At 46.1% G+C, this 26066-nt stretch overlaps 1 protein-coding gene and 1 long non-coding RNA gene across 2 annotated transcripts in view; one reads left to right on the forward strand and one right to left on the reverse strand.

Annotated features, from left to right (window-relative positions):
* Positions 1-26066, forward strand: part of LOC129388127 (uncharacterized) — a 59844-nt gene that overhangs the window by 14913 nt on the left and 18865 nt on the right. Inside the window, exon 2 of the long non-coding RNA XR_008615155.2 lies at positions 17710-17834. This is a non-coding gene — a long non-coding RNA (uncharacterized lncRNA). The remainder of the gene's footprint in view (positions 1-17709; positions 17835-26066) is intronic.
* Positions 13139-16981, reverse strand: LOC126545137 (uncharacterized). Its single transcript, XM_050192869.2, has one exon. It carries the CDS (start codon positions 16886-16888, stop codon positions 16085-16087), a length of 804 nt encoding a protein of 267 aa, XP_050048826.1. The 5' UTR covers positions 16889-16981; the 3' UTR covers positions 13139-16084.

The following is a 26066-nucleotide window of genomic DNA, read 5'->3' on the forward strand; positions in this document are numbered from 1 at the left end:
GCTTTACAACTTCGTGTGTGTGTTTTTTTTTCTTCTCGCTTTTTATTCAGTTTCGCAGGCAGAAAGAGACCGTGAGACTAGGCTACCCAGTGAAGTCGAGTTTTCCTGCAAACGTCCATGTGGTACCCCGTTCGAAAAGTGAACAGACAATCTTTCCACGAGTTCTGGGCATTCTAACGAGCAACGTTTTACACCTTCGTGAGCGTGACAGAACGAACACGTCGGCGAGGACGACAGCCCTATCTTGATGTCGCCCCGCCGGCGTTCGCACTGACCGCATAACGCTAATTACCTCTGTATTGACTGTGGTAACGCGAGTCGTTACGCGTCGCACTCCGAAAAAAGAAAAAAAAATATGGCGAAGAGACCACAGTATAGTACTTCTTTTCGAGAAACGTAGTTATTTCTGTTTTCGACATATATATAGTCAACTGTCAACGTGTGCATGTTGCCGAATATGCAGTAATATGGTAAAATACGTATAATGCTTTAGATATCGTTGCAAGTGCTTAACGAGACTCAAAGTTTGTTAGTAAAAGTGGATTTCGTTTGAAATACACGTTTTATGGCGTAAACAAGCGATGCGTTCAAACCTGTGGGGAATTTCTCAGCCGGTGTGATTAAAGGAAATGACTTCGTTCGGTTGAGAAAGCAGGGCGTGCTGACAGCTGCAGCTGCATGCGTATGCGTGCATAGTAACTTTCGAAGACCGAATCGAATATATGAATCGAATAGTGCGAGAATCGAATCGAATACTTTTAGAATAGTTTTCGAATAGTGAACGTTCTCCCCATCGATTTCCGCATCGTATAAACAAATGTTAGAAAGTTTCTGTCAGTTTGTTCGCATACCCGGGACTCATTGCACGGTGACGGCGAATGATGGTGGTTTGGCCGGAATATATCCTGACTTCCTGTGCGTCGTCATGTCGCGTGCTCCACCCCTGTGTACGTATACAATTATACCCGTGTTCTAAGTATCTGCTATGGACACCTGGATGGAATTTAATAACGCGCAGTTGGTGGTATGAAGTAACCAAAAGGTACTAAAAAAATATTCCTATTTACGAAAAGCGACTATTGCATTCGTTATTCGAAAGCTTCGAATATTCGCACACCCCGAGCAATTGCTTCGGAGCAGCTTAGCTGCCGAGCCATCGGTGTCAGGAAAGTTATTGGCACGGGTTGTTTTACTTGCTTGCTTTGTTTTCTGAAGCGCATAACCGCTTAGATGGCTCGACGTGCCGCCTGTTTATTTACCGTTGGAAGAAAGGCCGCGCATTGGAGGCGCGATACGTGACCCACATACGGTCCGCGTGCGCTGAACGAGAATGGTGGTTTGTTTATTCAATTTCATTTATTCTATTCGCGCCGCTGTAATCTTTTTCTTTTATTGAAGTGAATTCAAAGGAGAGGTTGGTGCTTCTAGTGGCAGCCGGATACTCCTCGTCACCGAGCAAACGGCAAGGGCACCGAAAAAAAAAATAATGCAGTCTATAAGGGCACGAACGCATGCGCAGATAATTCGCAGACTGAGAGAACGAGACAAACGCAGTTCCGTAAGTAAGCGAAGGTGCACGCGAACGAGCCCGAGCTATTAACGCGGACTTTTGCAGACGAGACGCTACAGTCGCGTGTTACGAACACAGGAGTGTGCATAACTTGACATATATTTTGTTTCGCATTTGTAATTCTCTTTTGGTTTTGCTTTGTGCAACGACTCTCCTCTAAATGTCTTTTGACAACGAAGGTATGCCAAATAAATAAAAATAACTAGTGCGTGGACAATCAGCTCCCTGTACCACCGTTGAGGTTCCTTCTTGTTTATAGATTTCGTTTTATGTTTCGATTTTTATATAGTGTTCTAGGTAGCGAAATTCCCGGTCCGTATACTTTTGCTCAGGGGAGCACGTCCATCGGTAGGAACATTGGCGGTGCAAACGCGTTAGGGCCGGCAAACGAATCGTGTACCGAAGCCGACCGAACGGAAGTCCACTTTGCCAGCCTATCTGGCGCAACCAATTGGCTGCCCCACCGCCACCCGCTCGCTGTGTGCACGGCGCCTCGGCTGGGAGCGGGTCAGCCAATTGACCACCGAGGGACGCGTCACGGACGGCGTCGCCGCTAATTGAGGCTATATCAGCCAGGCACGCTACACGAGCCCGAGCGGGGCCCCGTAGTATATGCGTCAGCCGCGGACCCGCAAAAGCGGCGAGGCCCCAATGTCGTTGCGTCCGACGGTTGCAGCGGCTCCCGTCCGACAGCTCCGTTCGGCGGAAAGCGTGGCCTCCGAGATTGCTCCACAGTTCAGAGCCAAGTTTCGCGCACGGAGTTTCCCGCAATAAATTACCACAGGGAACTCTGGCTCTGTAGTGATGAGTGTAGTACATCAAGGAGTTGTCTGTAATTTTCGTGTTTGTTTCTTCAGACGTTTCGGTGGAGTTAGATAATAAATCAGGCTTTTTGTTTTCTAAACGCCGGAAGGTAATGAGTTTCTGCGCACATGCATAAACAATGCGAACTGTTGCGTAGGTGGTGTCCAAAACTCGACGTCCATGTATCATGGCGGGTTTCCGGATCTCGCAATCCCTTCCGCCGCATAGCCGTTAAGATACGCATTTTTAATCGAGAAGACGCCACCACTTTGCAACCCCCTATATTTTTGTTATGACGAATTCGCAAAGTCACACACAAAAAAGTTCCCATAAAGAACAATTCGAACCAGTCACAGCTCGAAAAAAAAGTGCTTTAAATATTAATTATTCCCTAAAACCATAGGAGAATGGAGCTCCGTACCCTCCACAGTCCTTCAATCAGCCTCATTAGAACAATTTGAAGAGTCGCTTTCATCTCATTTCCGCTGCGGCAGCTAGAGAGAGAGAGAAAGGCAAAGGAAATACAGGGAGGTTAACCAGACATTATCTCCGGTTGGCTGCCATGTACCGGGGGAGGGGCAGAGGAATGCGATAGGTGAGCGAAAAGGAATACGAAAAGGGAAGAACACACACGCACAAAGTCCAGTGTCTTTTAAATAACGCAGCAGTGTCTTCATAGCGGCTCGCGCTGATGTTCGCATATGCATAGTTTCAAAGGATGTTGTTTTCCGTTATTGGGCGCTTGTCCAATTGATCTAGGGAGGCTGAGAGGGATGTTGTTCGCGGGTTGAAACGAGGGCGCTCACAAGGAAAGTGCGCAATTGTTTTGTTGTACCCGTTGCGGCAATTAAAAAAAAATTTGGGATGCCTCGCACTGATGATTTACAACAAGTTGCGGCACTGTTTCTCTTGTTTTCCATTATTTCCTGAGCACTATGCACGTGAATGAGTTGACACATTTTTTTTCTTTTTTTTTTTCTCTCTTTTGCCTCGTTGGTGCTACATGTGATTTGCTCTGTAGCATATTATGCACCATGTTCCTATTTGCACATTTAGATCTGCTTATGGTTGCTAACATTTTATGTTCGGCTAAAGCACTGACTCTTACTGATGTAATGTATTATGTATTATTGTTTATTTTACCCGCTCTGTAACGACCCTCGGGTCAACAGTATTCATAAATAAATAAATAATAAATAAGCAAGGTCGTTGGAAGCCAAAAAGACGAAGCTTAGGCAAATCCATACATACCCATGCTGCAGCTGAACCGTCCCACTTGCAGTAGCCGTGACACGATGGTTTCCTTATCAATTTCGTTCAGTTCTGGTCATTTCCACGTTTCAGTTGAAATGAAAAATTTATTCATTTTGTGACTTCTGCGGTTTCAACGCCTATTTGCTTCATAAAAGATAGTGTCATTTATTTTTTTCTTATTCTTCTCACTTCTTCCAGGCTGTTTCTCGCGGCTGCGGTCATATTCTTGAAATGATCTTTTCACATGACCACTTCCAAAGGCAATCGGTTATACCGGGTGTTTCATTAGGTGCGTCCGAATTTCCTCGGAAATATCGAAGATGCAATATTTACGTTATTTTTCTCGGAATTGCTTTTATCACGAAGGCGTATATGTTAATATGATTCGATGCAGAACTTAGACAAGTAATTGCGCAAATCAGACTAATTAACTTTTTGGTCAGAAGAGCAATGCGATTCATCCCAATTGAAGACTTGAAGCGTGCCATTCGAGAAGCTCATAATCGTTTCCAAAACTTCATAAAGTTAGAGCCGATAACTTTTGCAGCATGAACTCCGGCCAGTTGCACATAGAAAAGCGAGGTTTAACCGCCGAATAACTTGTTATTGGCCTGGTTGGTATATTTGATGCGATGCACTCACAGCTAAAACCACGCACACGGGACACAGACAAGAAAAAAAATTACGACACGCCCTGATGGCGCTTCCACCTGATTTATTTCGGGCATACATACCCGAGAATAAATCTGTACATGGTCGCGCGCGCGCAGAAATCATCAATCACACTTAACGGGACAACCAGCATTCGGAGAATCCATAATCTCAGAGTTACACAAGTGTACGTATCACTCACAGAGGCGCTGCCTATGTTTTTTATACAATTATATAAGTTTCGATTAGTTGGCGCCCTCAGATCCTCGCTCGTGCCAATTGAGGATCCTTATATCACGGGGTTCACACTTGCAGTCCGCAGACAGGCCCGCCATGCACGCAGCCCATTTTTCTTTAAATTTACATCGTGTTCCATAGATCGTTCACTGACCCCTTCGGGTACCGTATACGCAGTTCAACACGCCAAGATAGTGCATCAAAAGCAAGAGTGCTGATGAAAATAATCGTACTGAAAACGTATAGTGTATATATATATTGAAACGATTCTGATTTGACATATGCTGGAAGTTCGAATAACATGGGCAAACTGCTTTATAGTAAAATGATTTGACAGAGCTCCATGTTTGCTCGAGGTGTGCAGCATGTCGTCATGTAGCGGCTTCATTTCTGTCATTGTTTTTCGCAGTGTTAAAACATGAGGCATATTTTCCAGCTGCTTGGATAGGCGCTTCCCAAGTGTGCTATAGACATAATATAGCTGACGTTATCGCATTTGAATTTTCTGTATACAGAGCTCTCGCGCGGAGTCCACATTCGGTGAACTTGACAAAACGTACTGAAGAATTAAAGATCAGGAATACGCTTGAACATTTTTCATGATTCCGAAAGTGCAAGAAACGTACTGGAATTAAATTTCAAATGAACGGAATTAATCGCGGTCTGAAGGGGTTAAGGGCAGCGGCCGGTCTGTCCAAATTAAGCATAGACTTGCCGCACGTCGCGCGTGGATCTTGTACGTCAACTCCGTAACTACGCATGACATATACGTCGGGCCATATCTCTTTCTTTTTTTTCTGACAGCCCTGCCGGCTTGTTCCTTTCGAAAAACGAGACTGCCGAATCTATTGAAGCTCTCAGTGGTCACGCCCGTACCACCGAAGAATGACGTGGCCTTTTATGCCTCACCGTCAGATGAGCATGAAGTGAGAATAGTGGATTAATAAGGACACATGCTTCATGCATGCTAGCCCGACGGTGAGGCGCATGCAGTCGCTTCACTGATGGGTATAGTGTACTAGTGTATAGTACACTATACTGATGGAGTGCTATTCCGCCATATTGTCAAATTCGCCATCTTGCCACCTAACTCTCATTGCCCCAGAGCGCTACTACGCTTTATCTAATTCGATCAAAATGCTGCCGTTACAGAATTTGATAATATGGGGAAGTAGCACCCATGGACGTCTACTAAGGGCGTGGCAGCTGCGCTCAGTTCATCTGTTCTGTTTCGCTTTTCTGTGTGAAATTGGCCGGAATCCACTGCGATGTAAAAATGAGCAACATCTACTTTTTGCACGTCTGGAAACGCATAAGGGCATGTCTGATGACGGGCTTTAATTATTCCGTTATGAGGTCAACAGTCTGACTCTTTTGGCTAAAAAGTTCGTATAATTTTCATAATTATTTGCCTGATTACTACCTGGACTAATTTTCAAATGCATGTGCCGCTGTGTTAAAAACAATCGAGAGGAATCATCGTATTTCTTATCTTTAAAGAATTTCGAACGCATTTCGCGATGCACCCGATTTTTCGCGCACTATAGTTATACAGATTGATTTAATATGCCCCCGAAGTAAAAAGACATTACAGAGTAGAGTGGTTACACCGTCTATACATTGCTCTTTTTCTTCTTTTCTTTCTCTTTTCTCCTTCTTTTCTGTTCTTCTTTTCTTTTTTTTGCAGCGTATGGGGTGGAATTGAAGCTTTTCCTGAGAATGTTAAATAAAATTCCGATGAATTTCGTGGGACATACTGAGTCCATGAAATGCATAACCGGATCATGCCTAAAACACGATTCGATTATATGACACGTCGTAGTGGGGACTACAGATTAATGGGCGATGCGGGTCAAAAAATCGCATTAGCTAAAAAAAAAGCATTTTGCTTGCAAAATTACCCTTCAACATTCAATTTTCATGTGTAAAGAAAATCAAGGCATTTCTTTAACCAGATGACTGGCAAATATGATTCTAATCGAGGCATGGTAGGGACATTTTTCCGTTCATGCTATGTTGATGAGGCTGACAATGGCAACTTTTGCTCAGATGATGAGCTTTCCTGGTGCAACAGCAAGCGAGCATGTGCTGGCTGATTTGGCACCAGCTCATTCTCTACTTTCCACCACCGCTCGGGCGAAGGCAGTGCTCCTTACGTGTGGGAGGATAACAAGTGAAAAGCCCTTGCTTCGCTGTTATCAGGGCAAACCTCAAAATGCAGCTGAGTCTTTCAAAAGCAACATTTAGTGGCTGCATTCGAAAATAAAATTCCCCGCAACAAGTCGCAGGCCACTTCTGTAGCCGTACTTTGACTCCACAAGCGCCTCAAAGGCCTTGGAGAGAGGCATGCAGGAGCTGGACGCTCTTCAAACTTCAAGCAACCGGAGTGATCAGAGAAGAATCGAATGAATCTCTGGAACAAAGACAGCTGAAGCTAAGCCTTGTCATTGCACTGTATAGCAAAGAAAGCCCGGCTAGAGGAGGAAGCTCAAAGTGTTCCGAAAGTACCGCCTACGAAGCAGGAAAATCTTAAAGCTTCAAATTTCTTCTATATAGACTGCTCTGCATTCTAGCTATAGCTTTCATGAAAATTCATCATCTGAATTAGTAATGAGCATGTTCAGAAACGTTGAACTTCGTCTTTCTCTTTACTATTTGTGCGCAAAAATTCTTGTACTTAATCTGACTCAGCCTCAGCCAAAGTCTTTAATACACATGCAGAAAAATCTTTAGAATGCAAGTATACAGGCCTTATTGTATATGTTGCAGCAAGTTCGGCAAAGTGAAATAACTATAGTTGAGACTTTATTTTTTTCCCTTTAAACAATAAACCTAGAAAAATTAATCTTGAGCTTGTTTGCAACTATTTGTTTATAGAAATAATATAGCCTATTTTATAACACTCTCTTATAGGCATGGTACGAAGCCCAAATATTGCACAATATATCTTACTTGAAATGACTTCACCACTACCCGCCTCGAATACCGCAATTGCAGCTTGCAGTGTATACGTATATAGAGCGCCAAGCATGAGAGCTTCTTATAGCAGCGAAATATACACCCCCCTGCACACGCACGGTTTGCAAGCGAATGCTGGCATTCTACATGTCTTCTGTTTACTGAAGATGTGCAGCCGCCGTCAGACTTAACCGGAACAATGAATAGACGCACGCCTATAGCGGCTTAACTTTAGCACGGCACGGACATTAAAGAGCAAACATCGAACGCTTTGAAAGAAAAATGCTCTATTATGCCATAACTTAGAGCATATTTAGAGCATCTTAGGGCAACATATAAGCGGGCTGCGCAAGGCTGGATTATGCCCGACGCATAATTTAAATTTGGAGGTTAAAGGGGGGCGACATTTTTGCGATTTAGAGGAAGGTAAAACGGTGACGTGCTTTCGCCGCGCGTTATCGAGGCACCCCAACCAGAAATCTCCAGGGGCGTCTCGCACGAACATTTATTAACGAAAATAACAATGAATTTAAGAGCGCGTTCTTAAGTGTTCTGTACACAACTCCTATCTGCACTAGAACGCGTTCTTAAATTTCTTACTATTTTCGTTATTAAATGTTCGTGCAAGCCACCCCAGCACCCTTCGCAGGAGCCATGAGGCGCTTGTGTTTGGGTTAAATATGGCGGTGATTGCACGTAAACGTGCTATGAAACAGTAGTTAGGGCCGCAGTCTGCCAGTCATACAAGGTGGCATCGATACAGTTTTCATAAATATTAAAAGAAATGAGCGTCAAAACTTGCGAATTACACAATTGCATACAAAGTACCGAGGTATAATAAGGCACGCAGCTTACGGAAAAGTAAATGTATATAAGACAAAAACTGAAAAGGAGAGACGTGTTTTAAACCTCGAGACAGCTGAGAATTCACTTTCGACCACGACATTTCATAGAGGAGAAAACGAGCGCCCTTCCTTTTAACCGTTTCCTCCCGCGCAACCACATCATCGATGTTGGCGCCCCATCAGCGACTGGTATAGGAATGCGGCCTCCAGCCATCTCAGTGCATGCACGAATGCACCGCTTCGCAAGGCGGGGCCGAGGTCACCGTCGCGACATCGTCGCGCGCAGCTTCGAAGTTCTGGCCAATAAGCGAGCGGCTGCCATGGCAACGAGGGGCAGAGTATGCTTGCACGCTCCTTTCGCTGTCCCGCGACAGCGAAAGAACACGAAGAAGAAAGTGATCGGTGTGTGGAATTAAAACCCTGCAGTGGCGTGCGAAGCTTTGGGCATATGCTGAGGAGGCTTGCTTGCGGAGCAATAAGAATGCCGTTTGTGTTTTCGATAGCGCTTACTTATTGCATAAACTTCGGCGGAGCAACTATTCTTTGCTAGGTGGATTTCCCCTTTCGGAAACCGGACAAGCAACACACCCTCTTTATGGCGGCGTTATCGCGAGAAAATTAATAGCACCGCCCCCCCCCCCCCCCTAGCACTCCACAATATATTATCCCAATCGTTAAGACCATCGGAGGATAAAGGCACGTCGTATAACGGGTGCTTTATTTCTAGAAGGTCCAAAATTTTTAAAAATTTCCTGTGGCAGATAGCACAATTCTAACCCTTGATCTATATTACTCGATGAGGCGGCCGTTGGTTGTACGAGAAATCAAAATTCCTAATTAAATAATTAACTTAGGTACCCTAATTAACTTTAATCTATTTAATTATTTCACGGCACATATTTAATTATACTGATTATAGCCGATGAGTTCGCAAGGCGATGTGTCCACTTGGAACGAATTCTCTGGACTGCACCAGTTTCGAGATGTTAATCTTCAAAGTGCCCGAAGCAATGCATTGTTGTTCCCGTTACTTTTGTGTTTCAATGCACAAAACAGCGTTTTCATAAAAGAAATAACTGGAACGCCAAAGCATTTCGTCGGACATTTTGAAAATTAATATCGAAACTGGTGCATAGGAATTCATTCCAAACGAATACGCTTTGTGAACTCACCAGCTATGATTCGTATATTTAAATATGTGCCGTAATGTAATTAATTGAACTGTTAAGTAGCGTAGTTATGGTAATTGTTTATTGAAGCATTTTGATTTTTCGTAGAACTAATGGCCACCTCATCGAGTAATTTGGATCAAAGATTAAAATCGTGCTATCTGCCACAGGTCATTTTTCAATATTTTGGACCTTTTAAAAAAGAAAAAAAGAGCACAACCGGTATAAAGACGTATGCAATTATATCCAGGCTTTGTCACCCGATCTCATCCTATATGTCGATCGAATTCCCTATAGTTGCATGCCTGCCTGGACTGTCTCTTTTTCCTTTCTTGGCATCCATTTGGAGAAGCAAGCAAAATAAAGAAAGACAAAGCAACGTTTCGGGGCCCATACGGGGGTCCCTCGTTCACAAGAGCAGGCGCAAAGCAAGAGCTCGCTTTTAGGCAGCAGATACAAGGCATCGTCTCTTCATACAGCTTACAAACAAAAACGGTTCTCCCGTTCTTTTTTATGGTTCTTTCTTCCTTGCGATAGCAATTATACTGACACTCCGAGCGAATTCTTGCTGTCGCCGTCACCGTGAGGTTCCGTACATGTTTGGGTATGATATATATGCCATGCCATGCTAAGTGACATGCGCTATATGCGGGTTATATTGCCACACCATTATATCACTAAAGTTGCCCATACTAGGTCCTACGTTCTTGACAAAATCATTCCTCAGAACTTTTAGAATGACAGCCCACAAACAAATGTCATGCAAAAAACATAGACAGCGCACGTCTTTTATCATCTGAAATCTTCTTAGACCTAAATATTAAAAGTGCGGAACAATAACAGAAACCTGAAAATGATGTTAATCTTACTTTCGTGCCTGTGGACTAGCTACCTCCAGGATCGGTCCAGGAAAGGGGTTTGAAACATATCCGGCACGGTAAAGTGGTGGTAAAGTCGTTAAGAAATACGTTGGTTTTAATAATTAAGCATGAACAAATTTTTCCAATGGCAGGTTTCAAACAGAGGGCCCCTATAGCACAACAGCTCGTTTTTGGTTAGTCAGCTTACGTTTAGATCATACTGCCACTACAGCTACGAGTCTTGCACTTCGCGTAATATTATAACATGTTGCTATCGCATTCATTGCTTCGCCCTTATGAGGAATCCGTAGGTGCTTGTTTTAATTTCATCGCAAAGCACCCATATGCTCGCCATACGAGGTTCTGTCAGACTGTTGACTCATACGATAGCATCAATAAGAGCTTGGGAGCTGTACGTGTGGATCGCATTCGCTTAGGAAAGGCATACTGTAGCTTTAAGAATATATTTAAGAGTATATTAAACGGATGTTATATAATAATGAATAATCATAGCGAAGAAGCTCAGTTTTTTCTTAACTCTCTTATTATCAGTTTTAACGAATACATTAAAGAAGAGACGCTATCAATATTATTACTCCCTTATGACGAAAAGGAAAACAGAAAACATAGAGAAAATTAGCCCGGCAGTCTTTTTTTTTTTTCGATTATAAAATTAAAGATGCCGTCGCACATATACGTTCCTGCTGCAGAAACCTGGTGCTCACGCCGCAGTAGGGAGAGTATACCGCGGGAAGCGTAAGTTCCACAGTGCTGCACCGCACTTGTGAGGCCACCGAGGAGGCACACAGGGAGCTCGAGCCCCCGCTCCCCTCGCGGTCGCGGTTCGATACGGCGCTTAGCCGCGGCGGCGGCGGCTCCTTGCAAGGGCGGCGAGCCTTTGTGGCGCTTCCTTCTCGCGCGCTGTGCACAACGCGGGCAGAGGCGTCCGGGGACACGCCCACCCGCTGTCCCGTCTGTGTGCACGCATACTGAGCGCGCGAAGAGCACACGGGCCAGACGGGGGCACAAGGCTGTGTAAGGACACGCACGACACCAAACTCGGGCCCCGCCGGCACGACAGACGTCGCCGCGGGTGCCAGTTGAATGAGCCGTCTTCGAACACGTCCCCTTCGAAAGCGTGTCGAACACGGCTGGGAAAGTTCTCGAATTGCGCTCCTGTTCGATCGCCCTGCGTGTGCCCCAAACAACCCAGAGCAGGAAGCTCGGTGTTGTGCGTGTCGTTTTTTTTTAAAAAAAAATTTTTAAATTGTGGGGTTTTACGTGCCAAAACCACTTTCTGATTATGAGGCACGCCGTAGTGGGGGACTCCGGAAATTTCGACCACCAGGGGTTCTTTAACGTGCACCTAAATCTAAGTACACGGGTGTTTTCGCATTTCGCCCCCATCGAAATGCGGCCGCCGTGACCGGGATTCGATCCCGCGACCTCGTGCTCAGCAGCCTAACACTATAGCCACTTAGCAACCACGGCGGGTTCGTGTCGTTTTCGCGAATGACTAAATCAGTTGCGTCAAAAAAAAAAGGGGGGGGGGGGGGAGGAGACAAAGGTGCCAAGCAACGTTAAAGTACGCTGGTGGCTGGCAGTATTGTGTACACGTATAAAGGGCGATCATTTTCAAGTTCTGCGGAACTTTTAAAAATCACCCGTGGCAGAAAGCATAATTCTTGTCGTTCAGTTGGATTATTCGAAGAGGCGGACATAGCGCGAGAAACAGAAACAAATATTCATCGAATTAATTAACTTAATTACGTTACGGCACATATTGTAATTTACGAATTGTAGCCGGTGACTTTGCAAAGCGCATACACTTGAAAGGAATTTCCAGGATTAGACCAGTTTCGAGGTTATTCCCAAAGTTTGGGACGAAATACATGGGCGTTCCAATTACTTTTGTGCTTCAATGCATAAAAGAGTGTTTTGTTAAATAGGTAAGTGGAACAACCGTGCATATTTGCGGTGAGTATTATGGTGCATATCTCCAAACTGATGTCATTCTAGAAATAAATTCCAAGTAGGTACGCCTTGCAAACTCACCGGCTACAATTCGTAAATTGCAGTATGTGCCGTAAAGTAATTAGTTAAAAAGTAAATTAGTCAATTTTAGTTAATTAGTTGAATGTGTGTTTTGATTTCTCGCGCAAGTAATGTCCACCTCACTGAATAATCTAGCTCAAGGACTAGAACTATGTTACCTGCGACAGCCGATTTTTAAAAATTCCAGAAAACTTAGATATGGTCATCACGTGTAGTACGTATACACAGTATGACCAACTGGACATATATACGCTTGGTTAACATCCTTGCCTCTCATCTCTTCTTTTTTGCAAATCACCATCATGCCGTGTTTTCATCTTCTTTCTTGCTGTTTTAGATTTATTCGCGTATTAGATTTAATTTGCATCGTGGTTCATTTTTATTTTGGGCGGACGCAGTTAACTCAGACGGCCCCTAGTAGGCATGCCTTGTAGAACCAATCGTGATCCGAAGATTAGTCGGGTGTGGCAATCTCCACCAAGACGGCTCACTACATCTCGTGCGCGGCTTCTCGTCAGTGAAGAGGCCAAAGCGAGTGTACTTACACACGACGGTCAGTATGTAGCGATGGATGGTGTCGTACAAACAAGCTCGCTCTGATACGGCATCTCGAAAACAGAACTGCTGTCCCGGTGACGCAGCACACACGCAAACTTTTTAACGCGCTCCTACAAAAGCACACGAAGCCCGCTGTACTGCATATATATATCTATATATAACGTTATATACAAAAGATTCCTGTGAAAATTTATTCTCATGAGAGCCGACGACGGTACAGTATTATAGCATGATCGCTTTTTGAGTCGCTTCTTATGTTCGGCTGGTATATATGGCGAACGTGAAAAAAAAAACAAAACATTTTTAGTCTATAGGTGCCAAAACAAGCATCCCTTCTGTTCAAAGTAACTGTCTCAAGCTTGTTACGACAAAAACTGCTTGTTTTTGCCTAAACACAGAGATGCTATAGAATGTGATACCGTGTACAGGTTGGCGTGTTGACGTTGCACCCTGGATTGTCATGTCCACCTCAGGGTATTCGAAGCGCAATTCGTGTGGCAGCAACAATTTAGTGTCGCTGCTCTCGAAATTTGACATCAAGATCACGATTACACAACCTCCATAGAGTTACGCATGTATCTGACTTTAAATACGGGATAAACATTTTACGTAACCGCCTCCGAGTTAACCTCGGAAAGGATTGAAAGCAGCGTGCGTAAAAAGTGCCTTAGGAGGGTATAGCAACAGCGTCCGATCTGAGGTTCCCGTTTTACAAGAGGGACCTTTCGTACACGCTACAGACTGCAGGGCATAACGCTCGAGTTCGTGTCACTTAACGGTATGTTATACACCAGCAGAGCTCAAACGGGAGCGTCTGCAGGAATCGAGGGCACACGGGAGTCAAGTAGATCAAAACTGGTCTTTAATGGCCGGTGTAGAGATCTAGTCTGCGTATACACGAGAAGATGCACTTTGTCTCTTCTTTTGTGCTTCGTAGAACTTGTGGGTGGAGTGAAGTGTGTGCTTATACAACATCGCAGAGCTTCCTACAAAAACCATCACAGGGAACTCTGGCCCTGCTATAGCGTTCGGCAAACACGGAAATCGCGTATAGTACGTGGATTTGTCTAATATTGGCTTCAGACTTTCCTGCAGTGCCATTCATTACGGCCCGTATCCTCAAAAAATGCGCTAGAGCTGTTCGGAAGAGCAACTTCACACCAATCACAATGTTGAACAAGTTATCCGCGAAGGCGACTGGCCAATGGCAAATACCACTTAAGAACGAAAAGCTCTGTGAATTTGATTCCCCATATTTCTAAACACACGGAGGCAATAATTTTCTGCGTACGTGCATATGTTATTATCAATTGTTGCATTGGTAACGTTATACTTTGTCGAACATGATCTATTCAAAAATTCGCAAAGCCGTCAGAAGCCAGAAGCACAAAGCGTATATAGACAAATTCATGCGGCATCCGCCATTCCCGTGCTCGCTGAACGAACCACCATTCTTTTCCACAGCATGGGTCTCGCGGCGAACTCCGTGGTTGACATAAGCGGGCTGTGCAAGACTAGGTCGTGCCCGACGCATCACAGAAATTTGGATTTGAAGTGGAAGTGAGGTTTTTGCAATTTCCAGGGAGATAAACGGCGACGCGCATTCGTATGCCATGTATGTTGACTCGACCTGAAGGAATTACTAAGGTTTTCCAAGGGCAAGAAGATGGGGAGGAGTCCGATTACACCGGAAGTGGATTTTATCTTCCTATCCAGGGTCATCATCTTTCAAATGAGCATATTGCACAAGTATTCCAAGAGAAACTCCACGTGTTGTCTGCGCAAGGCGATCACCCATAGTTTCGTCGATTTGGATGCAAGCAGTTTTGGCTACAGGCACACGTGTAGGTCCTCGCAGATCGACGTTGCTCACACGCCACGCATAGTAACAACTTGGTTCCATGAACTTAATTGCAAAAATTTAGGGCGTGTGAAACGTTGATAGGCGTGAAGTGCGCGTGAAATGGGATTAATCTAACGCAGGGCCGTTGTACAAACGAACAGCATGCAGGCTGCTACTAATCGCCCTCATATAACGAAAAGACGGTGCTCCTCCCGATGGCGGCTTTACAGCTCTCGAAAAGCACACCCACAGCGACGGTTTTCTTTTCTTTTGCCCGTGCACATGTAACTCGCGGGGCGATCCCTCACTACGAACACGGCGCGCCTTATTGAAAACCATACCGCTATAGTGAACTAGCGTCTCCGTCTGGTCCAACCGTACACATGTAACGATTCGCGCATGCGGCGACAGCCATTATATGCACAATGCAGCTTCTTGTTCACCGACTTTGCGTCGGCTGTAGTAACACACGCGCAAGATTTTCGACGTCACCTCTCCGGAAAGCGTCAGTGGCGTGTAAAACCTTTTGTCGCATACGAGCGATATCGCGAGGGGGGACGGAGGTGGGTATCTACATTCACAAAGCGCGGAGCTGCGCGACGTACAAACCACAAACGAAACAAAAAGGAAGCCGACACAGAACCACACCGCGGCGGAGTCAAGTCAGCCAAACGTACAAACAGAAATGAAAAGAGGAACACGTGTTTTGACACGCAACAGGAGCAGTCAAGCGCCACATCGAGCAGCAACAGACGCACGTGCATCGGGGATCTGTGGCCGCAGCGTCGGGTGGGGACCAGGGCCGATCAGCTTCGCTCTCCTCGTGGGGCAGGCTGTTAAAAGGGAGCGCTCATGTCGGCTTGTTGGCCCTGCGTTGTTCCCCCGCTGTGTGTTGTCCCCACCGTGTACACACACTGTTTGCGGCCGATGCTGCGGTGACAGGGCGGTCTCCGCCTCTTCGCGCCTTCTTTCTTCCCTGCCGGCGCCGCCACCTCTCGACACGCCGCGCGTTCGCATGCGTCCACGCGCTCGAAGAAAAGGCGTTCGCGATGGAGTCGTCACCTGGGCGACGGCCATTGTCGCCCGCGAAAGCGGCGCCTTTTTTCTCTAGCCGACGGGGTCGGTCGGTGCCTTTGATCTTGCTGCACAAGCAACGCGGAGGGGGACTCCCTTTCCGTCGGCCCTGAGTGCAGTTGGGATGGCGGCTGGGCTTCGCGCTTGTTATCACAACCTACAGACACGTCGTTTCTCTCTCACTGTCACTGGGGCTCCCAAACGCACTAGCTATGCCTGCTCAGCACTGCCACGGGCCTGTACAACGGTGTCAGAGCTGTTGCCGACGAGGGCTGCGGGTTCTGCGGCGGCGACGACGAAGACACGGGAATGGGCGCCGAGAGCGACGGTGGGTGATGATGGGCAGCAGCAGCCGCGGCGGCTACGGGCAATCCGCAGCATCCGGCCGCCGATGGAGGCGGTGGCCACAGCAGAAGACCGGCGGCCGCGGCGGCCAGCTGGCAGCGCAGAAGCCAAGAGGAAGGCCACGAGGCTGCGGCCAGGTGATGCGGCTGAATGGAAGCGGCGGCGGCGGCCGCGGCGTGCAGGGACGCCCTGTGCTGGTGCTGCTTCAGGGCGGCCGCCGCTGCGGCGTGCAACTGAAGTCGGCTTCCCCGCGCAGCCGACCGCCTGCGGAGCTTGCCCGTGCTGCCGCCGATGAAGACGTCGTCGCTGCTGGGGTCCAGCATCCAGTAGTTGCCCTTGCCCGGATCATCGTAGTGGCGAGGCACCTTGACGAAGCACTTGTTGAGGCTCAGGTTGTGGCGGATGGAGTTCTGCCAGCCCTGCTTGTTGTCCCGGTAGTAAGGGAACCGGTCCATGATGAACTCGTAGATGCCGTTGAGAGTGAGCCGGCGTTCGGGGCTCTGGCGGATGGCCATCATGATGAGCGCGTTGTAGCTGAACGGCGGCTTCTCGCGGCTCGAAGCGTTTGCTGCAGTTGTTGGAGGGGCTCCCGCCCCGCTCGTGGGCTTCGAGTCGTCACTAATGAGCCGCCGGATGCTGAACGGGCCGCCGTGATCTTCAGCCATGCTTCGTAACGGCGGCTTAAACGCGTCCGCTCGACACGCGACTGCCCTATATAACCGCGGAGGGCGGATCCTACGCAAGCGCCTCCCCTCCCATGTCCACGCCCCCTTCCCTTCCTCCTTCATCGATCGCAGCGCCCTCGGCACGCCTTCCCGCTTGGCGCGATGTTGTTTTCGGCGATCGTGTCGGTTGCTTCCGTTGCGTAGCGGAGGGCAAGAAAGTGGGGGGGGGGGGGGAGGCAAAGCTGTGATTCGGGTGTTTGGTTCTACCCGTTTCTCGGCCGCACGTTTGGCCCCTGTGTTTCAGCGTCGTTGGGCGACGTGGGCCAGTCTTGCTTGCCCCCTTTCCGGTACAAAGGAAGGGGAGGGGAGGGCGTCGTCTTCTCTCGGCGCACTGCGGCAACCGGTCTCGGGAAACAACGCGACGTACACACATACAGAACCGCCTCCCGACAGCGCGCCCCGAAGCGTGAGATATGTACGCTTACTGGTCGAGAGCGGACACGTCGGAAGATATCATTTCGTCCCCCCCCCCAACCTCTCCTTCTACCAGAAAGAAAGGGGTTGGCGGGAGAGGGTGGCCGAGATGGATATGTCTCGAGAGGTGTGCGACGAAACTGCGTGTTCGATGAAGCGCGAGGACCGTAAATAAAATTCAGAATGAAGGGATGAGTTGGTTCCTTCCGTAACAACGTCGTTCTGCGAATACGGGTTCCGAGCTGCAGCCTTTCGTACAAAACGAGCATGTATACGCTTTGAGCTGAGACTGTGAGCATGATGACGAGCTTCTTTTTTTGCTTTCTTTCGTCCGCCGGCGCTTTCAGCAGCGAAGACGGATAGTCGAAATGCACGGAACAAGGCTTTCCTGGAAGAAGACGTCCACAACTGCGCTGTATGGTCCGATGTCACTGGCAGAGATGCCACGGCCCACTGCAGCAGCAAGAGAAACGTGAGCACCCTGCAGTACACACTATCCTTCGTGTTCTGGGAAATTTTGATCGTTCGTTGCAAACATGAGAGACCGTGAAGGTATACGCGTCTTATTATATATCTCCTGAAGCGTGATCACTCTTTGTTTGGCTGTTTGTTCCGTCTTTTTGTCGTGGTGCTGTCGCTGCCACATATAACTCGAGCGCACGAAATGCCGGAAGGAACACTGCAAGGTTAACGCTGCTTGCAATGATAAAATGAGCATAATCCCAACCATCTATTTTTGACACACATTTTATAGTATCTTGTTTAACTTCTTAGCAGAGAAATTGCCTTCGGTTGATCGAGCTATAACTTAAAAACTGCCACAACTGTGTCGTCAACCATATAAATCTTTAATCTTCGGCTCTGCCTGGTCTCCGCACTCATGAAGAACCGAAACATTCATGCCGACTTGGACAAAGTCGAACCGTGTCGTGACAAAAACTGTGGCTCAATGTCTGAGAGAGTGTAAAGCGTGTTTTATAACACGCTTACACTCTCTGTTGTTATGGAAAGAAAACACAAGGTGTACACAGTGATGCATTTATGCTAAGATGCGCAGTGGCGTAGCCATAATATTTTTTTACCGAGGGGGAGGAAGGGGTTGGGCGCGTCCCCGATGTGCCTCCTCCCCGGCTTCGCCACTGCACATGCGAGGCTCTCCACCACAAAGTGGTGCACAGCTCGCGCCCTGAACGACACCGTCCTTTTTTGTTTCGGCTTCGGTAAGCTTGTATCACTATGTAGATGAAAGAACGTTTAATTTTAAATCAAGGTCAAATTGACACAATTGCTGCGGGACCACTATATAATGGGACAAATTGACGCTGGAAAACACATAATCTGATGGCTTAATACTGTGCATAAAGATTATGCAGATTCAACGCATATGTTGGAATATAAGTGAAGCGAAGCGTGTTATTAAAGCCTGTATACAACTATAACGTCGATGCGTACTGTTGTGTTTACTATCGGAGCGTCGTTGAAGTTCCCGCATGACATGGGACTGCCGAGCGGCTCCAGTAGGGCCACCGTCTAATGTGCATGCATATAAGCATTCACTCGTTCTCTTCTCCTCGTCCAACCCAATACATGCAGGCGCTTTCCCCCTTCCCTATAGTGCAGAGTAGCAGACTATAGGGCGCACCAGCACAGGTCGACTTTTCCTCGCTCACACAACATGAGGCAGTAAGCTGGCGAAGACTGCAAGCAGGTACGTTCTTCAACCTGCACACATTACACAAAATGTTCCCTACCCAGTACAGGGATACATGTCCGTGGTGTGGAACAACCCCCATGTTATACCACATCACGTGGGAATGCCAGCGTAATTTCGCACTCCATAAAGTAAATAACCCAAGTGCGGAACAATGGGAGGGTCTGCTCACCAGCAGCGAGCTCGCAGCCCAACGGGCAATCGTGCAGCACGCCTGCGAGGCAGCAAGACTCAGCGGTGCCCTGGAATAGGGGCGCCGACCTTGTGAAGCGGCCAGGACTCAAAACATGAAGACACCGGCCCACCGCCAGTCTCTCTGAGATATAGAGAAATAAAGTTTTTCCATTTTTCCATTCCTGTAAATAAGATCCCTCTCTATGCAGCGTCATGTAATGTTTGTGTAATCATGCAAAGTTGATGTTTATCCAGCCCAAACAAAGGTCTCAACTTTAACGTCCACAAATGTTCATGTTTATGCACTATACGTGTATGCTGAAATGAAAACACCAAATCAGGCGGATGCACCGTGTGAGACGCCCACGCGGCGACGTGCCGCGGGCGAGGCGACGTGTACGGTGCTTGTCGGTCGAATAATATATCTATGACAGGCGCACGTGTTTACGCACGGAGAAGTACGACATTTGTGCCTAGGTATACATTTAAGAATTCTGCACCTCGTGTGTTACAGTGACACGTATGCCCAATCTGGAGGATTGGCCAAGAATGGGCACGCAACCGGCCGGTGGCGTACCGAATGGCTAAACCAAAGGAAGTATAAATGTAACTCACACAATCGATTCAATATAATGCGCTATTCCATTTATAGAGATAGAAAGAGAAACAAGCTTTAATGATATGCTGGAGATGTTAGCCTGGCTGTTCGTCTGACATGCTATTCCATTTAGAGGTCAAGCTTTAGAGAAACATATATTTCAGCCGGCAGTATATGTTCAGGTTTAACGTGCATTTTTTTTTAATTACGCAGAACAGATGAGGGATGCGCTTACTGGCACCACTCTGTTGGTCAGCGTACAGAGGGAGCACAAGCCACTTTATAGTGGTACTTGCTTTTCGCAGAGGTAAAAACTTCTATGGTTGCCGCAAGATAAGTTATTGCACTTCTTCAAAAACAACTGTTTATTGTGACGACGTTTCAGCCGGAGATCTAACTTTCTCAAGACTGAAAACAAAATATACAGAGTCTGTTTTCATACCACATTCCACAGGTGAAAAAAATGTGTGTGGTGTTCTAATCGTTGTTCACAATGAGCTGTCCTGCTGCCCTGTCAGTATATCGTGTGACCTCGAAATTCTACGGCTAATCTGCCGTGCCCATCCCAAACTAATTATTCTTGGTGCATGCTATATACAGACCCCCTAACCATAATACTGATTTCCTATAGCACACTTAACAATATCCTGAGTGAATTAACCAAGAGGTATCCTAATGCGTGTATCTTGCTTTTCGGTGACTTTAATTACCCCAGTATTGGGTGGACTAGTACATAGTTAGCTACAGCTAATTCGGAGACTACCGAATTTCCTGACTTCTATCTTAACAATAATCTGACACAACACAACTGATAAATTAACCAACTCGTGTCACGCTAGATAGTGCAAATACCACTGATCTTATACTAACCACGTCTTCCGAATACTTATCATCCATTACTTACCTTCACGAACTGCGTGACCACAAAGCAATTAAGGCTACATTTTCCTTCAAACCGTCTTTGCGACAGCCGCACATGAAAAAAATTCGCCTCTACGAAAAGGGTAACTATACTCTGCTATAAGCGACGAACTGCATAAATTTTACCAAACAGACATATATCCGCTTTTGGAAATCGGTCTGTGCAAGATAACTGGTTAATATTTCAGAACAAGATGAATTCTTTAGCCGATAAGCATATTCCACTTATCTCTATTCCTACTAACAGCCACAAACCATATATGGTTCACCAAAACTTTGAAAACACTTGAGAATGAAAAGAAACAGCGCTTTCGTTCTGCAAAGTTAAAACCAAATGCCGACTCCTGGGACAGTTACTATCAAGCAGAGCACGCATATCTAACAGCAGCAGTTCGCCAATGTAAGCTTTTTTTTTTTTTTTCACTCGGACCTCCCCCGCATGATAACTGATAATCCTCGCAAATTCTGCCAAACCGTCAACCTTCAGCCTACTCGCACTATCCATATTTATAATGATCAGAGTGATACTCTTTCAGACTTTGAGTGCGCTAATACTTTCAATGTCGCCTTTTCATCAGTTTTTAGGACTGAACCTGAAGTTCCCCTGCCCGTGTTTTCTTCACTTACCATGTCTACAATGCCGGCCATAAATGTTTCGGCCAACGGCGTCGCATCACTAATTGAAAAACTGAAAGTGTCTTTGTCCGCGGGTGCTGATGAAATCGCATCTAAACTATTAAAAAAAAAAAAACGCTAAGCATACTTATGCAGCATTCCTTACTGCGTTATTCTCACAGTCTTTGTCTTCGGGCTCTCCACTAAACGAATAGATAGTGGGCAAGGTGGTTCCGGTCAACAAGTCAGGCAACTATAAGTTTCATCGTTAAACTCAAGGCCTATCTCCATAGCAAGTATACCATGTAAAAACATAGAGCATATCATTTACACTCATATAATGAACTTCCTTGATTCCAATAGCTCTTTTCATCCATCACAGCATGGTTTTCGCAAGGGAATATCTTGTGAAACCCAGTTAGCTCTTTTCCTTCATGACCTACACTTTAACTTAAACACTATACAAACTGACGCTATTTTCCTTGACTTCGCTAAAGCGTTCGACAAAGTACCTCACCAACGCTTACTATTCAACTTTCTAATTTGGGCTTGTATCCAGCTGTCTCACGATGGGTTAAAGAATTACTTACTAACCGTTCAGAGTATGTATGCATCAAAAACACTGCCTCTAACCCTGTTCCCGTATCTTCTGGTGTTCCACAGGGCTCCGTACTGAAGACCCTATTGTTTCTCACATATATTAATGATCTTCCATTGGAAGTTTCTTGCATAATTTGTATGTTTGCAGACGATTGTTATTTACCAATCAATAACTAACACTAACGACCAGGTCACACTGCAGTGCAACGTAAATAATATCCTAAACTGGTGCGATCATTGACTAATGGTTCTAAATCCCACTAAATGTAAAGCAATGTCTTTCACTCGTTCTAGTAACCCTCTCCTTTTTCCGTACACAATTTCATTTCTAACACTCGCATTGAGACAGTTAATTCCTTTAAATATCTAGGTGCCACTAATTATCAAGATCTTAACTGGCTTCCGCATGTGTCCAACATCATCTCATCTAGTAACAAAACCCTATACATAGTTTCCACAGACGTAATTTACGAAACTTCCCTCCCCATGTTAAACTCATTGCATACAAGTCTTCAATTCGCACTAAACTCGAATCCGCGTCAGCAGTTTGGAACTCTAATCAAATTTCTCTTATACATGCACTAGAGATAGTGAAGAATCGTGTTACTATAGGTGCATCTTTTCACCGTATTCATACAACGTAAGCATACTACCACGTGACAATATAACTTCATTAAAGGAAGAAACAAGTCTGACGAAGCTGTGATGACCATTAAGACGGCCCCAGTTGACGCTGCGGTGGGCTATACTTGTTTGTTCGTTTCCACGTATAATGGGCTTCGTTCCCGAAGCCAGAAGAAAGGCTTGGGAAGGAGCGGACAAGGAAGCGGGCTTGAAATAAGTGAAATCCTTGTCCAAAGCACGCGCACGAACAGACTGCAGGAACGAGTTGCTCCAACTGGCCCGCACTTAAAAAAATGAAGAAGAAAGAAAACAGGAAGAATAAAAGAGGGGGTTGTGCAAAAAAAAAACAAACAATAAAAGGGCGCAATAAAAACATTACCAATATTAAGAGAGCTAGGTAAGCAGTAAGTTCCCGTATAATACGATCACCGGAAGCATTTGCCGGAAGCATTTGTCTGCACATGCTGGCCGCGGAGAACAGGCGGAACCACATAGCGTGACGTGTGTGCGTAAGCCAGTTGTACAGGTGCAAAAGTTGGAAGGCATGCGGGTATAGTTGGTCGTAGCAACAACAAAAAAAGTATAGCCGTGGGTCTGTGCCTTGCGGATGATGATGGTGTACCTCGTCAACGCGCGATGGACGGGTGCGTATCGACAGGGAATTCGCCGTGGGCTCGCCTGTGTGGTTCGAGGGAAGGTTTAGGCTGTGCGGGGAAGCCGTAGAGACCGCTGGATAGGGCGTCGGGGGGTGCGCGGCCTATTAACCCAGCAGTTCTCCCCATGATGATGATGATGAAAACGTTTTATTTAAAGAGAAAGGGGAGGGGAGTTAGGAGAAGGGTGGTCCGATTCTTATTCCGGAATTCCGTTGGCTAAGGCCGCCGCCTAGCTCTTTCCACGAGGGCTCGCTGGTCCTTGAGGGTTGAGCTGGACAGGGCTGCCTCCACTTCTTCCCACGTTGGCTGTTTCATAGTTTCTAAGGCACTATTAGCCCGGCATGCCCATACCATATGGTACAAATCTGCTTTCTGCCCGCAGAATTTACACTTGGCCGAAAAGGATTGTGGCTCAGTAGCATGTAGCTTAACTGGGTTATTAAATGACATCGTTTGTAATCTTCGTAAATGACATTCTTCTGATTTGTCTAATCCCTTAGTTGGGCCCGGGTATTTTCGTCGCGATAAGCGCAAGTGTTGTAATACGTCTGCATAAGTTATTAATGGCACTGGGAAGTCCGAGTCTTCGGGGAGGGAGGAGGAGGGACCCCGGGGGAGAAAAGCTCGGGCGGCAGCGTGTGCACACTCCCCCCCAAAATGATTGTTTAACAACAACAACAACAACAACAACGACGACGACGACGACGACGACCCTCGAGCTTGTTCCTGGCCACTTTAATAAACACCTTTGATTGATCGATCGATTGTTTTTGTTGTTGTTGTTTTTGTTGTTATTCTTGTGGGCTTCACTTCCATTGCATCCAGATAAAAGTTGTTTGAAAGCTGCAGGAAGCTTCAAAATGTTTGCGAACCTGGAAAGCGCCAAACGATATTTTTCAACGACAACTTGACTAGATTGAATCGAGACTTATTCTGGCGTGCAAGGACTATAGGGCAAAGCAGAATGAGTACAGGTATGCTTGATTAAGCGTGACAAGATTCAGGTGAAAAAAAAAAAAAAAACCGAGAACTCGACCCTTCTTCGAATAACCAAACCGGCAGACTTGGATCAAATTATGTAACTATATTATGGCCAACACCTGCCGGCAGATCCCAAACTTGAAGTCTTTTAAGGACACATTTGGTCACAGCTCAGAGAATGAATTTGCTGTCGTAAACACCAATAATCGGAAGCCTTGGGAAACACCGGGAATAATTGAAGCTATAGGTGCCACATCGGGAATTGGATTTGTTGACGTATTCGTCCTGACAGAAATCAATGTTTCACTTGCTTGCATGCATGCGTTTTCAGTGCCAGGCTATCAATGCCGTTTTATGACGTGGCCTCACCTACGAGGGGGCGGGATCGCTATCGTTATTAGAGATACGTTTGACGTTGCATCCATTGACGTGAACTTTGTTCATGCGGAATGCGTAGCGCTGATGGTATCTTGCGGTACTCGATGTTTAAGGTTGCTATCTCTGTATCGGGCACCTTGCAACAGTGTTACCCGTTTTCTTCTGGAACTCGAAGAAATGTTGATCTCATGGAATTCAGTGGAAGAATTACGTTTAGTGGGAGACAGGAATATAAAAACCTGCCGCTTAAAAGGCGACCGGGCAGTGACGAAGGCGTCTGTAGTGCGATTTACGCCAGCGATGTGCTTCCCTCGCGGCGGTTCACGATAGCGACAAGCAGACGCAGCGGCAGCACACCCGGCTAACTGCTGTGTTCGTTTGTGCGTGGAACGCTTGGGAGCAGTGGAATCGCGACGCGCAAGCGGGCATGTCACGTGGCGTTTCTTGTAGTTCGCGGGCATCCACAGTAACCTGAAAAACACTGAATGCTTAATAGATAGAAGGACAAACTCTTTATTCAGGCGTTTTGGAAACCGCTCTGCAACTCTCTAATGGGAATTTTTTTCCTAGCTTCGTTGCTTAAGAAGTTGATTAATTGAGGCTAATTAACTAATTAAGCAAAATACAAAAATATAGTGACACACTACATGCAAAAGTAAGCAACATGCTTTCGGTCGCGTCACCTTAGAATGCATCGGCATATTTTAAAACGCTGGCTAAAGTTAGCTGAAACACCCTGTATACACCGAATATACATATGAAATAACAAGCAGGTGCTGGACAAAAGAAGGATAACAAGAATGAAAAAGCCAGTCAGCTAAGACGCTTGTATAAGTAAGGTGTAGTACATCAATTTAATTGTCTAATATTCGCGCTTGTGGCTCCAGATGCGCTTTGATAGTTGGGCTACTTGCTAAAGGGCTCTCTGTTACTTGCCAAAGAAATCTCGGTAACCTCCCTGCCAAAGTGTGGTTTCGAGTCGGACACTCCATCGGTCATTAAAGGCGAATTTTACAGTATAGACTACATTTGCTAATGTAGAATTGACGTGCTACATATATTTTAATGGAACACTAGATAAAGAAAATATAGCTAGGTTAATGATCAATTGGTACATTAACCTTCGAATCAATCAATCAATCAATCAATCAATCAATCAATCAATCAATCAATCAATCAATCAATCAATCAATCAATCAATCAATCAATCAATCAATCAATCAATCAATCAATCAATCAATCAATCAATCAATCAAATGCGTTTATTGAAGTGCCCAGGAACAACCTCGAGGGTCTTGGTGCTGGCGCACTCATCAAAACAATAACGCACAGGACAAATAACGCATGCCCACACACACATCTATGTGTGTGTGGGCGTGCATTGCTATACACACATACACACGAGCGCACATATAAAAGGAATGAATAATTTCGCGTATAAAGATA

Source organism: Dermacentor andersoni, chromosome 10, assembly GCF_023375885.2.
Source record: "Dermacentor andersoni chromosome 10, qqDerAnde1_hic_scaffold, whole genome shotgun sequence".
Classification (NCBI taxonomy): domain Eukaryota; kingdom Metazoa; phylum Arthropoda; class Arachnida; order Ixodida; family Ixodidae; genus Dermacentor; species Dermacentor andersoni.